The sequence below is a fragment of the Panthera tigris genome, chromosome A2 (genome assembly GCF_018350195.1).
Source record: "Panthera tigris isolate Pti1 chromosome A2, P.tigris_Pti1_mat1.1, whole genome shotgun sequence".
NCBI classification, from domain to species: Eukaryota; Metazoa; Chordata; class Mammalia; order Carnivora; family Felidae; genus Panthera; species Panthera tigris.
Genome location: NC_056661.1, coordinates 107,404,523 through 107,421,220, shown reverse-complemented (window position 1 = coordinate 107,421,220; position 16,698 = coordinate 107,404,523). Strand labels below are relative to the sequence as shown.

Sequence of the window (16,698 nt, the reverse complement as noted above, 5' to 3'; positions counted from 1 at the left end):
AAATGTATTGCAAAGATTTTCAAAATCACTAGGGAAATGCAAATTAAAACAAGATGTCATTTTCCCCAATTGGGTTAAAACTATAAAAGATTGATAGTATCCGGTCGTAGCAAGAGTCAAACACAGTTTTGGAGGTGAATTTGGCAGCAACTATCAAAGCATAAATTTTACATACCCTTCGACAACATAATTCCACTGCTAGGAATCTATTTGACACAAAAATGTACACAAGTAGACAAGATATTTATACCATGATGTCCATTGATGCATTAAATTTATTAGCTAAAACTGGAACCCTGCATTTAACTGCACAGCAGTGGAGAAACAGTTAAGTAAGTTATGATGGTGTGCTCATCCTTGGTTGGCTTTTCCCTCAGATGCATTCCCTCCCCTTCTGCTTCCCTACTGTGTATCTCCAGGGACTAGGCCCTGCAGACTTCTTTTCCTAGGCTTTTCTTTTAACTGGTTCCCACTCACTGAGGCCAATGAAAAGTAGTGCTTGGAGTTTGGTTGGCTGGAAGGAGCCAGTAGCCAGCATACATTTTTCTAATTCCTCTTTGCTTTGGGTATTGTTTTTTGGGTTTGCTCCATGGTGGACCATCATATTAGGCCCATCGTGGTTCAAACCTCCCAAGGGTGACTGAGTCTCTGAGCAGTATCAACACACCCACCTTTTTTTTGTCCCTGTAGATTAGAGATGCTAGTGACTTCCTATTGATCTTAATCTCTAGATTGCTTCTGTGCTCCTATTTGACTTTTCACTTCTTCCGTCATTTCTGTAACTAATTCTTTGTATTCATGTTCTGCTATTTTAAATACTTAAAATAATATTGTATTTTTGTATTCCTGCTTGGAATATAGGCAAATACACACACATATATCTCTGCAGTCAGTAAAACAAAACAAAACAAAACAAAACAAAACAATACAAAACAATCCTGTCTAACCAGGTACGAGTGGAACAATGTTCCAGATAAGTTGTTGACTCCAGGAAGGAAAGCTGCTATCTCTTATGTTTAATATGGTCCATTACATAAAGTCAAACAATATGCATATGTTTGAACGCACTTACATCATGAAAATAATAATGGTGACTACAACTAAATTTTTGTAGGAAACCACAAATATGGCAAAATATCCACTGAAAGAAATTGTATTTATGAAGCTGAAGAGAAGTTATGTGTGTGTGTGTTGAGGGGAAGGAGTGGTGCTAATTTTTACTTGTTAAACAGTTGTGTTTGGAGTTTTTGCCCCATACTGCATTACATTTGTAATTTCAGCAATGTTCAAAGCAGGTAATAAAGTACTGCTTCGGATGATCAGTTTTATTAAACATGTATGTGTATTCATTTGTAATGGGATATATACATGTATTCATTTGTAATGGGACTGTCTGAAAGCAGTCACTTCTGCAGTATTTTTAAAGTACTAATTTGTTCCAACAGGGTATTGATACTATTAGGGAATAATTGGAACTGTTCATCCAAACCTATGCGTGATTTTGTCTGTGAGAAATGCCAGGCGAATATTAAATGTTGCACCCAACTGAACTGAAAGGCTTCAAAATACACAACACGCACACATATTCACACATCTTAAGCAACTACCATCATCTTCACTTCACCTCTACGTTATGAGCCACAGTACCCGTATCTGTTTTTATAACCTTCTGTCTCATTTCAGATAAGTCTCCTTCAATTCTCCACAATAACTCAAGTTCTGCCCCTTTCCGATGCCCACTTCCACAAACAAATGTCAGGTCTTTTTCAAGATGAAGTGCCATCAGGTCGTCTTCTTCTTCTTCTTCTTCTTCTTCTTCTTCTTCTTTTTCTTCTTCTCCTTATGGATCATTACAGAGTTTTTGAGTATTGCACCCTAATCCTATTTCTCTCATAAGCCTCATAGTTTTTATTGGACAACTTTGCATATTATACTGATATTTAGCAACATGTATATCACAAAACAGCAGAATTGACTATTCATACACCAAAAAGTTAATAGTGTCTCTGGGTATTAATTTATTTATTGTCTATCTGTAGTTCCCAATTTTTTCCTGAAACAATCATGCATTGATAATTTAATAAAATGTACATAATCATGTTTAAAAGATGAGTTGGTAGCTAATGAGTGATCACTGCCATTCTAGGTAAAGAGCTGAAGTTATTCAGGAAACATCCACTCATTCACTGGTGACCAATTGACAAGGTGTCCTTTCATCTCCCTGGAAGGCAAAACCAACTTATGCTCCTCCTGCAAAACACAGATAAGGTCTTGCAGCAACATCTTGTCAGCTTCCTCAGAGAGGCCCCATAAGAAGAATACAGATGTGATTAGCCAAGGTTCCATTAAATGTGGGAGATCATGTAATAAGCCAAATGTCCCTAAATAGGTTTGCAAACATTCAGAAGTTAACACCATACAAATCCAGAAGCGTATAGGCAATAGCCAGTGTGATATATTCAGTACTTATAGACTTTGAAACTTGGTCTTACTGAGATTACAACACACTGCCCTTTCAGGAAACAGGAATCCGTGGAGAGACAACAAACTGAATACCATGTGAATTAATACACAAAACAAAACAAAACAAAAAAAATTTTCTTTTGTGATTTGAATCTTGAATCACCACCTACTTTTTCAGCAGGAACCTGTTAGCACTTTTTTCTTCTCCTTTCTAAGCACTTGTCTTTGTTTTGTTTGTTTGTCTCCTTTTCATTTTTAAATGTTTAGTTACTCCACCTACAGTCAAACTCCTCTGTTTATCTTTGATTTGGGTCTGATTACTCCCCTTTCCCTCCCTCACATGTCCTGCACCCAGTGAACTCTGAACTCCTTCTTGATCTCTGTGTTTTCCTGTCTCCCTACACAGAATCTGCTGTTGGCTATGTTCTCCACGGAGCTTTGTTTCTAGCTGTTCTCTGACAAAGGGCTTGTTCTGTGCAGCACAGCTCGTCCTCTTTGTCCAGCCTCTGGCTTCAACCACTGAATCACAAATATTCTCCAGCTGGGAATCAAGCAAGGGCAGACATGAACCCAGAAGCCCAACAGGATGTTTCAGTTTCCCAGGGAGTTCGCATGATGTTTTACATGATGAAGCCCAATGAAACGTCATTCCAAACACTGGAAGAGGTACCCGATTATGTAAAACAGGTGAGACTATCTGGTAAGAGGCTACAGTAACTTTTTTCTTAATGAGAAGTAAGTTCAACACATCCTGGGGTTTTGTTCACTTTCATTCTTCAAATTGTTAAATTCTAAAAAAATAATTCAGTTTCATAAAGGCACGGAGCAAAATTAGAATTTCTACTTGAATGTAATACCTATAGCCAGTTTTTCCTATTAACCTCCTCTCCTCGGATATGTCACGGCAGAATATGATAAAACTTTATGAAGTTTTCCTGGACACAGTGGTGTTACAAATTTAGCTGTCAGAAGCTCAGAGCTCAGTGGTTATATGACATCAGTAAACTTTGTAACAATTTTGGTTTTAAAGGGCAAACCACCTCCCAGGAAACTATTTCCTCTTTAATTTGGTAGAGTAGTTCTGCAGAATGGATATAGAGCTGACTGAGTCCAACTCTGACTTCCTAAGTTTGAACTTGAACCAAGTTTTCTTTGAAATTCTGAAGTGTTCAGAGGCACTTTTTACTTCTGGTTCCTGGCTATGATTGGAAGTGGAAATATCCAGAATTAGAACTTGAATACCTAAGTTCCCCACCCTGTCAAAGTTGTTCCTATAACACTTACTAGTTCAGACCAGAAATAAGGGGAAAAAAATGACATCAGAGAATATGTTCTTGGGAGTTCAGTTTAGAAACTTCAGAATTCATGATCAGCTTCCAAGTGAGTGAAACCCATAACTTTTTCAGGATTTGATATTATTCCTTCTTTCTGAGTTTTTTAAGACGAAAAATGTGGTACTCACATCTTCATAAATCATTTTTTTTGTATTATAATACCAAGCTTAGTTTAATATTTGTTATCCATGGTAGAGCCTAAAAATACCTATTACAACACAAAAATATATTTGAATGAATAAAACTTGAATTGTATTTATTTTTTTAACGTTTATTTTTGAGACAGAGAGAGACAGAGCATGAACGGGGGAGGGGCAGAGAGAGAGGGGACACAGAATCGGAAGCAGGCTCCAGGCTCTGAGCCATCAGCCCAGAGCCCCACGCGGGACTCGAACTCACGGACCGCGAGATCGTGACCTGAGCCAAAGTCGGACGCTCAACCGACTGAGCCACCCAGGCACCCCTTGAATTGTATTTTAAATACACATTTTAGGGGCGCCTCTGTGGCTCAGTCGGTTGAACGTCCGACTTCAGCTCAGGTCCTGATCCCACTATCCATGAATTTGAGCCCCGCATCGGGCTCTGTGGTGACAGCTCAGAGCCTGGAACCTGCTTTGGATTCTCTGTCTCCTTCTCTCTCTGCACCTCCCCTGCTCCCATTGTGTTCGTCTCTCTCTCAAAAGTAAATAAACATTAAAAAATTTTAAAAATTAAAAATAAATACACATTTTAAATGATCAAATCCTCTCAAATACTCAAAAGAAAATTCTTTGTTCCTACAGTCTCAATTTTGTCATTCCTATAATTCTGATATAAAAAAAAACTAGCAATATGTGCATCCTAAGTAAAGCCTTTAAAAGAAGGCCCATCTTATAGATAATAGACTTCTGATTATTGTACTTATTTTAAAATGTATTTTTTTAGATCTAACTTGAAACCCATCCCTCCTAATCTTATTATTTTTTGGCAGAATTATCATGACTACATTGATGGTTATATTTCATTTACAAACTGGATGATAGATTTTGAGCACCTGTTTAGTATATGTCCGAAATAATCAGATTTCTTTGCCTATTGGGAGGAAATGATCCTCTAGCATAGGTTTATGCCTTCTCCTACGAGATGTCACTCTGGGCCTCCTACTTCTGGAATGACTAATCAGGAAATGTGGAAAAATTTCATACCGAGCACAATAGCATCTTTTTTTGTGCCATTTCCTTTCCAGGCAACTCCATTTTTCATTTCCTTAATGCTTCTTGAACTGGTTGTCAGCTGGATTCTCAAAGGGAAGGCACCAGGTCGTTTGGATGATGCATTAACATCAATATCAGCCGGCATTCTTTCTCGGCTTCCAAGGTGAGTTGGTTGGCCATATAGAGTGAATAAACTGAAATTCTCTAAATAAGATGGAAAAGGAACCCATTGTATGGGAGTTTGTCTGTTTTCACATATATCCCCAAAGAATTCAGTTACTGTCATTATTTAAATGTATTATATTTTGTTCACCGGAGATCTGTTTTTATATTCATTTTAAAAGATATTGTTCTAAATATTATTTATCTTGATTACTGAGGTTTTTTTTTGCCCCCCCCCCTTAAATTTTGTGCACAAAGTGTTTCACCTAGTCCCAGTCCTGAGTTATGGTCTAGTTCTCTACTGGAAAATTAATTTGCCTCTGGCAAGTTCACATGCTCTAGCAATCTGGGATATAGACACCCCCTACTAAAGGTTGCACAAAGCTTTGTATTACTACATGATCTCCTAAGTGGCCTCTGGTCCTGTTTCTAGTGCTACCTCATTTTCAGCCAAACATTTCCATGATGTGGATCTGGTGAAAATTCTTCATAGGTTCCATATTGCCTAAGGATAATGTCTGAATTTTTTTCCTGATCTATTGAAGCCTTTGTCCATCTATCCTTGCTTTTGCTTTCTTCATTCTCCTTCCCTCTTTCCAATATTTGTTCCTTCCATCCTTCATCATTTGCCATCGCCCAGATGTCACACATGCTTCCCTCTGCTTGGAAAGCCATTCATATGGCTAACTCTAATTCATTTCTTATGTCTAAACATAGACTTTTCTTGAAGAGTCACACTGTTCAGAAAATCTTCCCTTTCTTCCTAAGCCTGCTTTAGACACCACTTCACTATGGCCTCATGTGTCCTTGTGCTTACCCCAGATTAGAATTGTCACATGGTATTATGCTCACCTGTTTTCTTCCCAGCCCTTCCTGATAACTTGCATGCATCTTGAGAGCAAGAAGGATCTTTATTCATAATTTTAACTCCTCTGCCTGGAATGTTATCAGGTACATGCTAGATTTTTTTTTAGTTTAATATATTTTTTAAAGTTTATTAATTTATTTTGAGAGACAGAGAGAGAGTGATGTGTGCATGCAAGCAGGGAGGGGTAGAGAGAGGGGGGGAGGGTGAATCCCAAGCAGACTCTGCACTGTCAGTACAGAGCTAAACGCAGGACCTGCACTCACGAAACCCTGAGATCCTGACCAAGAGTTAGATGCTTAACAACTGAGCCACCTAGGTATCCCCCAAGGTGGATTTTTTAAAATGAAAATGCAAAGATATTCAAGAAAAGGTAGAATAATTTCATGTAATTGTAAAAATTGTTTAGATAACAATGAACCTAAAAGTAAAATTTCTTTCATAAGTGTTACTATGGAAAAGTAGGCTAATGGGTATAAAATAATCATCATTATCATAATCATCATAATAATGTCTGAAAAACTACTCTTATGTGTGCACGTTGTTGTCAGAGGAAAATATCTCAAGTTCTTTGTAGTTAATTCCCAGAATACGCTAAATAAGAGTTTACCATTATACATAATTTCCTCTATCTTCTGTCTCCCTTGAACAAAACTGAACAAGAAATACATTCAACATACTCAAAGGACATGTAGATTTGATTATTGAAAACAAGCCAGTTGTTTACTGTAGTTCATTCTGAAGAAGTTAAGTGTATGAGTTCATGGAAATGCAACAACTAATGAACTTTAAGAATAACTTGATAACTGAGAGGTACCCTGAAGGTACAATTGGGGATCACATATTTTGTTGAGTTGGAACGAATTTATTAAGAGCTCAGGGAGACATCAGGGAGCTGTATGAACGCGTCAGCATTAGTTTTACTTTTTCACATTTGGCTGTGGCCACAAGTGGAATTAGATTATTCTTTTATCATAACATGATAACCACTAGAAATATATACTGCATAAATCTGCTCAGCAACACTGAGGATTAGGGTATGGAATTTTAACAGGATACACAAGTATCATATATATATATGTATATATGATATAGATTTTTTATCTATAAAGGATGAGGGAGATGGGGAGGAGAGAGAGGCAGACAGGGAGAGAAAGAAAGAGAGAAGATGAGAGAGGGAGAGAACGGGAGAGAGAGAGTGAGAAGGACCAAAACAATGCAGTCCTTCCAGGATGGAACACACAGTTCTTTTCCTTCACATCCCACTCCCCACAGCACTCCTTAAGCTAACACTAGTTCTTTGCCCTGGTGCCCTTTGAAAGAAAGGTGAAATGCTGTGAACTTGAATGTGGAGCATATTTTTCCATAATTGTATTTTGAAAAGGAATGGCAAATTGGTTGTTGTTGTTGTTGTTCCTGTAGGTTTGAACAGCAATTCTAAATTATGAAATTGTGGATAATTTTGTAAGTTTTTCAAGGACTTTATTTTTCATAACTTTCTACTTACAACATTTCAGCAAAGCAGATTATTTGAAAAAGAAATGTAAAAATATTTTCATGTATTTTGTTCCTATTACACACACACACACACACACACACACACACACACACAAGCAGAGAAGAAAAGCTGATCCACAGGATCCACTCCACTCAATCCCCTTTCGGCAAAAGACAAGAAGGGGGATTTAACAGAAACTCTTAAAACAATATTTCAGCATCAAGGGGAATCCTCGTGCAAATCATTAACAGCTGAAGGTTAGATTAACACGGCATTGATTATATCCTCTCCAAGGGACTAATTTCATTTTCTACACCAGCAACAGGGGCTTGCCACATCCTTAAAATACCTTATTGTGAAAAAAATGGTAGTATGCCATTCGTTAATCTGCTTGTAGGTAATTACATGTTGGATAATAATTCCAAGTAGGCATGTGGCCTCTGACAAAAGGTTGTGGAAATCAAAGTGAAACCATGAACATGTTTTTCCACTTTGCCATTCATGTAATGGAAATGCTGTTTGCAGACTTTGAGGAAAAACAACGTTTGTTTGAGGATGTCAATTTCATTATTACATAAAATTCAAAGTATCTTGAAGGTAGTAGCATACTTAACATATTGATAGAAAAGATACATGCTGTGTCTTTCAAATATTTATGTAAGGGAAAATATTAATCATAGGCAAGATTATATCTTGTTTATAAGCCTGTCAGACAGACCATGATGTGCAATAAAAGTCCATCTGTCCTAAGAACCAGATTCTGGGCAGACCTGCATCTGTTTTGTTCTTCTGGAATCTAGTAGGCAGACTCTTCCTCATTAGAATCTAGTTCTGAAGTTATAGACAGATAATTTGTATTTATCATAATTAAATGCAGGGTAGCATATGTAGATAATCTGCCTTTCTATCAATGACTTGCATATGTGACTATAAAGATTAAACTTAACAAAATAATTACTAAATCTATTTTTAAAAAAAGCTATCTAAAACTTGTGAAATATCCTGCTACTGACCTAAATGCTAATGAGTGAAAAATAATCACATCTCTTTTTTTTTTTCCTGCTTATTTGAGCAGAACTCAATTTCCAATTCTTCATTAGAAAACCAGGACCTCAATTTGTTACTTCCTTCCAATGTTTCTGCTTCCATAAATTGCATCCTCCCCGGAGAAATTTTATTCCCGATATAAATATCTACAGTATGTTTGTTTTTAATGGGTTCATTTAGTTTGTTGAAACAGCAGATTATAAATCAAATTGCAATAGGTTGGAGGATAATTTAAGTAGGTAAATTTTCAAATAAGTTGGGGACACTCCACTTTTAATACATATGGGTCATTGCCAGTTTTTACTATGGAGCTAGCTCCACAATATTCAACCATACATATGCACAGTTTTACTGGCCATGACTGCCATGGAATTTTCCATTCCTGACAAGAAAGTTTCAATTCATTAAAAAAAAAAAAAAAATCATGAGGAGGAAATTAAACTTCTTTAAAATACTTTGACTCCTTGGGGTGGGATTGGAGAATAAAGGAAAATTGTGTACTGGGTTTTTATATTAGACTATAGTATCAGAAGCAATATTGCCTTTGGCGACATCAGACTTCTAACAAATAAGTGCCTGTCATTTTGGATAAGGACTTTAATAAGCATTTACTCATTACCCAGAATAAGAAATAAATGCATATATGTAATGTTAATAGTGCTATTTTGTTATTAATATTAATGTATCTTATCAACCTTGAAAATTATTAAAAAAAAACACTTTGGGTGAAGAAAATACATTTTTAAAATGTGTTGGTTTGTTAATTATATTTGCTAGAGAAAATGCCTCGTTTCCTCTTAACTTTTACCTCAAACTTTATGAACAGAATTTGCCTTTGTTATTAATTGTGGAACTTCAGAGACTGCTATTAGACTAACCTTCCCTAATGATGCAAGCAAGCTTCCTTTTACTTATTCAGTAGAGAAATTGAATTACTTCAAGTAGTTTACTTCTTGCAAAGTAAAGAATGTAGCAAATTTGCTTCTTCCAAATTTACTATACTGTGCTTATAAAAGTCTATGGTTTTGTTGTTGTAGAAAGAGATGAAATGACTGCTTCATAAATGTAATTTCACTTCAGAGTAAGAACTAGCAGTACAAATTTTATCTGTCTTTAGGAGGCAGAGGTTGTATTATGTATTCTGTTAATACTGAGCAAAAGTCAATGTTCCACTAGATGGAGCAAAAGGGGCAGTAGCTTTACAGATAGGGAAAGGTCCTGGCTTAGGTTTAAGAGATTTTGAAATAAATAAACAATAATTATTTTTGGAAAAAATATATATAGTCTAAATATATTTGTTTCTAACTTCCTGAAGCTTGTAAAGATATGTAGAATGATCTCACTCAAATGTTAGTTTATTTTCTGATTTACAAGACAAAATTACTAGAAACAAAAAATACCTTATTGATTTCTTTCAATTTTGCATTACCTGGCCAAATCAGACCTTACACACAGCTCTGATGGCAATAATGAACTAGTATAAATTGGCAGGTGTCTGTAAGGCCTGAGTACAAAATTTCACTTACTCTGAAACCCGTTTATGAAATTTTAAGTTTATAATAAGATCATTACATCAAATTTCATTTGCTTGAGCGATGATTAGAGCATGGGAGTATTTGAAAGTTAGATAATTTTAGGGTCCATTGATCCAAATTTTCGCATATCTTAAATTAGCTCTGAGATAGTGACGGGTGGACAACATGCTCAACATTACCTTTCTGCTTTTGATGATGGGTACTCTCGAATTGAGATCACTTTGAGAACTGCACAGCTTTGTAATTTGCAATCCTTAGTTAATATTAATTCCAATGTGTTGACTTTTTTTTAATCTCAATATTTTAAATTAATTTCATCCTTTAAAAAATTCAGGATCAGTCCTGGGATAGCAATTTCGTAACTTGCTGGATTTTACAGCAACTAAACATTGACAGGGCAAATTTCTAGTTTTAAGAGAAATGTTGCATAAACATTAACTTTCTTTTACTAAAGGCATACCTCGGATGCAAGAGAAAATAACTATTTGGGGAGAAATTGTGAAGAAAAAAGACTGAGAGGAAAGCCCCTGTAAATGCAGGTTGTTGATTAGAGGATTCTAATGCCTTCTTGTATTTAGACTATTTACTTCATCTTGCATTCAAACTTACTGAGTAAAAGGAATCTCCTATTTGGTTATGCAAAGCCCCTGTGGTACCCCCAGATTTCATCTCCACTTGATAAAGTAAGTTCACTACATTCATACATGTTACATATGTCTCTTCCCACAGGATGGAGTTTAGAGAGTTGCTTTGAATTCCACAGTGCAGAGTCATACGCTGGGGGTCAGGCCTGGGAGAGGACTGAGGAGTTGGGAAGAAAAAGAGGAAGGAGCTTTGGTTTATGATTCAAGGTCTGGTGGGAACATTTTTGAAAATGTAGGTGCTATTTCCTGCAATCAAGGGCTTTCCAGAGCTTGGTAATCATTTCCCAGCTGTATCCCTTTGCTGAATTGTTTTTAGTTGTGGGCACTCCATTGCTGTTTTTCCCCATCTATGATGGAAGAGGATCATATTCATCTTGCTGATAGAAAGCAGGGAATTTAACTCCCATAGCTTCTCCCCACTTTGCCTTTGCTTTGGGAAAGGTTTGGCTTCTTGCTAAAGTGTGAAAAAAAAAAAAAGTATTGACTGTAGAATGTCAGGCATATTTCAGCTCGATTTGTGTCAACCCTAATAAGTAAGTTGACAGAGTAATAAATTGGGTGTCTGCTCAAGACCTGGCACCTGTACAGGAAATAAAGAAGTATTTCAATTATAGGCAGGTTCTCTTTGTTTTGCAAGTGGAAGTTTTCCAGGGACCCTCTTTCTTGTATTGAAATTTTAGTATCTTCAAAGCCTATTTCAATTGTCTGTGGAACTGACTAGGGAGATAGCACCTTTAAAAAAAAAAAAAAAAAGAAGATTCTGGATAGATGGGACATTGATGAGGCAGGTAATTTTGATTGCCCTGTTCACCAGTGTGTCCTCCCAATCTCCTATTGTACCTGGCACCTAGTAGATTCTCAAATTTATTGAATGATTTGTTGAATCCTATCCTCCACCTTGATAAATATTGTGTATTAGTTTGTTATGATTTCAACATGGCTCAAGCAAAGTTGCTTTGATCTAAGGAATGAATTTCTTTACATTGAGGAAGCCTTGTCAGGACAATGCCATCATAATGTGCTACTAAATGCTTTTGATAGGAACATATGATGTAATGGATGTTTAAAGTTTAAAAAGCAAGACTTTGTGAGGACTTAAAGAAAATTGTTCAAGCTACTTGCAAATTGGCAAAGCTGCTCTTTGCTGACCTACATAGCTCACTTAAGACCCTGGGACAATACCTCCTGCCATGACAAGGCTGCTTCTTGCTGGCAGTGGTGAAAACAGTGTGGCAGCCCCATGAAAGAAATCATCTTGCCCACCAACACTCGTGCCTTTGCTCTGCCAGCATTGTGCTCTAGCAACAAGGGCCTTTCAACTTGTGCTGACAGCTACACATCAGCTCTTGGTGACTAAGCTAACTCTTCTGATAACCAACCCATAGAAATGCATACCTTCACTAAATCTGGGCTTCATTTCTTCCATCTCCCCTTTGCCTAAAACAAGAGTGTAATTAATCTACCATTGGTTTGGAGTTTTTATTTCTTTATCGGCTTATTAAGAGGCATGATCCTATATGCCACTGGCTTGTGAAATATTGTTATTATAAATTATAAATCCCACAGTAAACCTGCCTTAAATAAATGATTAGTCTCTGAGCATAATTTGCCATGAACAATGTAATAAATAACCTGGGTAACAAATTGGAAGACAAGTTTTATATATTGAGATTTTGGATTCCTCAGAGTTTCAGAACAGTGTGGGAGTCCCTGGCCCATGGCCTATTCTCTCATGATGGATGACAAACACTTGTATGTGACCATCCCAGAATGCTTGTCCCAGCTCTGTCTGCATATCTAGAAAAAGTCACTCTGGATTACCTTGTCATGTCTAGTAGTCTACACCTCTGCATAGGTTGGCCTTCTGGAGGACCCGACCAGGAAAAAGGCCCATGAAGGTCCTGCAAGTAGTCTCAGAGCTTTTCTGATTGGGATTCTGAAATATGCAAGACATGGCTGGGTGTGACAGGAGTTCTGCATAGGCAGTTCCCTTGGATCAAGAACTCACCCTCAGGGACAAAACTGCTCTTTCTAGCCATATAATTAATTGTTAGAGGAGGTTATTGGGAGGATGTTTCACTGGATGACTCTTGAGCTAGACTAAGGCAATCAGAGTCTCCTTACCATCTCCCTGTCCTTGGAATATATAATCTGCTACTATTGTCATACTAGCAGCTGTTTTAAGGATGAAACCTTTGAAGAATAAGGTGTTGAGACCATTTGGACTGAATACGTGACTGAACCCTGTTAAGACCTCTATAAGCTCTTAAATACTGAGAACAAACTGAGGGTTCATGGGGCATGGGGGAGAGGGGGAAGTGGGTGATGGGCATTGAGGAGGGCACTTGTTGGGATGAGCACTGGGAGTTGTATGGAAACCAATTTGACAATAAATTATATTAAAAAAGAAAGAGATGCAGGGGTGCCTGGGTGGCTCAATCAAGTAAGCGTCCGACTTTGGCTCAGGTCATGATCTCATGGTTAGTGAGTTCAAGCCCCGCATTGGGTTTTCTGCTGTCAGCACAGAGCCCGCTTCGGATCCTCCACACCCTGTCTCTGCCCACCCCCCTGCTCACACTCCCTTTCTTTCTCTCTCTCAAAAATAAACAAACATTAAAAAAAGAAAGAGCTCTATATAAACTTTTAAGATTTTAGCAGGCAGGAATAGAGATCTGCTGATATTGAGGCTGGCCAAAGCCTTCTATGTAAGTTTCTTGGCTTTTGAAAACTACCACCCACTGGGACATCTGGGTGGTTCAGTCTATTGCATGTCATGATCTCATGGTTCCTGAGTTCAAGCCCCACATCTGGCTCACGGTTATCAGCGCAGAGCCTTCTTGGAACCCTCTGTCCCCCTCTCTGTGCCCCTCCCCGGGTTCTTTGCTCTTTGAAAAAATAATTTTTTTTAAACTTAAAAAATAAAAAAAAGAAACCTACCACCCACCAATATAGGGTGATTTGCCACTTTTTTGATTTCTCCTAACTCTTCACATACAGGGGACAATTAAAGAACTAACAATAATCTCAAATTGAAAAAAATGGGTTTTAAGATCTGATAATGTATAGTCATTTCAAAAATGTAGGCTTTTGGGACATGTGGGTGGCTGAGTCCCTTAAGCGGCCAAATATTGATTTTGGCTCAGGTCATGATCTCTTGGTTGTGGGATCAAGCCCTATGTCAGGCTCTGAGCTGATAGCATGGATCCTGCTTGGGATTCTCTGTTTCCCATTCTCTGCCCCCCTCCCTCCCTCTCTTTAAAAAAAAAAAAAAGTTTGTAAAAAATGTAGGCATTTGACATTTCTTTTCATTATTTATATTAATGCTGTTGTGAAGTGACCTAATGTTCTATGTTACAGATTAACTAATAATTTGAAGTATTCAACAGGAGACAATTTTAAAGTTATTAAATCATAGTTATAATCCTATCATAATTAAAGTCAAAAGTAGATTAAACTTAAAGGCCCATATCTTCAAAAGACTCAGTTACATGCTAATTCATAGATGCTCACTGTGTAGAGGGAAATACTATTAAAATGGTGAATTTAATAATATACTAATTTGAGCTGCTTCTTCAGCTTTTATTTAAAATTAGAATGTTTAACAATTTCTTCATCTGTTTATAGTTTATAAGTGAATTTTTATTAGAGTGATCAATTCATTTTACATATTAATAATAAATATAAAAGAAAAAGTCACTTCAACCAAATTTATAGAAGTGATACAGGAAAGATTATCTTTAGTCTAAACTTAAATTTGATTACAGACAATTTCAAGAGAAAATGCTACACTTAATTAAATTGAAGTATATTATATATTTTTTGGAACGTTCTTGGTAAGAATTTATAGAAGCTTGGTAGCATAGGTGGCAAACCATATTCCAGTGTCTGGGTTTTTTAAAAAAAGTTGTTTCTTTTAACTAGATTTTTAAAAAAAATTTTAGTAGCTTTCCAGTTGACCTACCGTGTCATGTTAGTTTTAGTTGTGTAATATAGTGATTCTATAGTTTTATACATTATGCAGTACTCACCATGATGAATGCAGTTACTATCTGTTGTAAGCAAAGTTTTACAATATTATTGACTATATTCCCTATGCTGTAGCTTCATCCCTGCAAGTTATTTATTTTATAACTAGAAGTTTCACCCTTCCCCCTCCCACCCCCCCCCCCCCTGCTGCTGGCAACCACTAGTTTGTTTTCTGTATTTATTAATCCTTTTTTGTTTTTGTTTCTTTTTTTTTTATTTTGTTTTTTGGATTCCACATATAAATGGAATCATGTAGCATTTCTCTTTCTCTGTATAACTTATTTCATTAAGCATCATACCCTCTAGGTCCATCTGTGTTGGCATAAATGGCAAGATCTCAGATGACACTGTAATATCCTATTGTATGTATTTACCACGTCTCCTTTATCCTTTCATCTATTGATGGACACTTGGATTGTTTCCTTATCTCAGCTATTGAAAATAATGCTGTAATAAACAAAGGGGTACTTATATCTTTTCAGGTTAGTGTTTTCATTTTCTTTGGTAAGTACCTAGCAGTAGGTGTACTAGATCGTATGGCATTTCTATTTTCAATTTTTTGAGGAAACTCCATACTGTTTTTTACAGTGGCTGCACCAATTTATATTCTCACCAACAGTGCATGAGGGTTCACTTTCTCTGTATCCTCACCAATACCTGTTATCTCTTGTCTTTTTGATACTAGCTTTCTGACTGGTGTAATGTGACATCTCATGGTAGTATCTAAGTTTTTATACATTATTTCTAGGGAAAGATTATTCTCTTACATCTTTAGAGTTATAGTTTATATTACTACAAGAATTATTGAAATTCTTTGAGAATCCAATTTGTGATCCTAAGTATAACATCTAATAACATAAGAGTATGTGTATAAGTCTGTGTGCAAAAGAGAGAAGAAGGGAATTAAGAGAAATAGACAGTAGTTAGCCAGAAGCAACTTTGATCTAAGGCAGTAGGCATTTCTGCAGTCCCCTTTAAACTTTATACCTTTTAAACTTCCTTTAAAAAGCACCCTTCTTGTGCTCTTCATTAAGATTTGGAAATGACAGTCACAGAAAATAAGTTGTAGTTTTGTCATATTTATGTTGTATGGTTTCTATGAAAGTATTTTAAGAGACAAAAAAAAAAAAGAAGAAAAAAGGAATGGCATCCTAAATTCCATGAAATCGAGAGTGCAAATAGCTGGCATCCATGATAACTGTGAAACAAAAGGAAATATCTCATGGAACATTTTGATACGAAGGAAATTGAGCCTTTTAAAAGGTCTGATAGAACTGTGAGAAAAAAAGAAGAGAGAAAGACTTTTATTTTTATATATGAATACATTAATTTTTAAATGTTACCTAAAATGTTTTATAATTTTACATTTAAAAGTGGTATAATCATTGTAAATTTTATTTTTCCAGTTTGTTTTCCAGAAGCATCGAACTGACCACATACATTTATATCTGGGAGAACTACAGGCTCATCATTTTGCCTTGGGATTCTCCATGGACTTGGTATTTAACTTTCTTAGGAGTTGATTTTGGCTACTACTGGTTCCATCGCATGGCCCATGGTAAGTTGCAAATCAAGGTTTTATTGATAATTTAGGGATAATTTATGCTGAACTGTGTTGGGCACATAGCAGGTATACAATAAATATTGAATGAATGAATAAGTGAAAAACATGGTTTGTCTTAAAGTATATAAAGATTGATGATGAAAGTTTAGTTTGAGATTTAAATGGAAAAAATCTGAATTTTTTTTAAAAGGTGAAATTATTAGAGTTACATTTTTCACACCTCTTGTACCTAACTTGCAAAAAAACTGTTGAGAATGTGATGGCTGTAGCATTACTTTTTAATATACCACCTTACATTTTTCTTATTATGACATGCTTGGTAGAGTCTAGAGACTCTTACACACAGTATCAGACTTCATGTCACAAT

At 36.3% G+C, this 16,698-nt stretch overlaps 1 protein-coding gene across 1 annotated transcript in view; it reads left to right on the top strand.

The window, feature by feature from the left end:
• The first annotated feature begins 2,951 nt into the window (after window positions 1-2,951).
• Window positions 2,952-16,698, top strand: part of AGMO (alkylglycerol monooxygenase) — a 192,058-nt gene continuing 178,311 nt past the window's right edge. Inside the window, exons 1-3 of the mRNA XM_042977212.1 lie at window positions 2,952-3,150; window positions 5,023-5,153; window positions 16,174-16,325. Coding sequence (XP_042833146.1) covers window positions 3,028-3,150; window positions 5,023-5,153; window positions 16,174-16,325 — 406 coding nt within the window. The 5' untranslated portion in view covers window positions 2,952-3,027. The remainder of the gene's footprint in view (window positions 3,151-5,022; window positions 5,154-16,173; window positions 16,326-16,698) is intronic.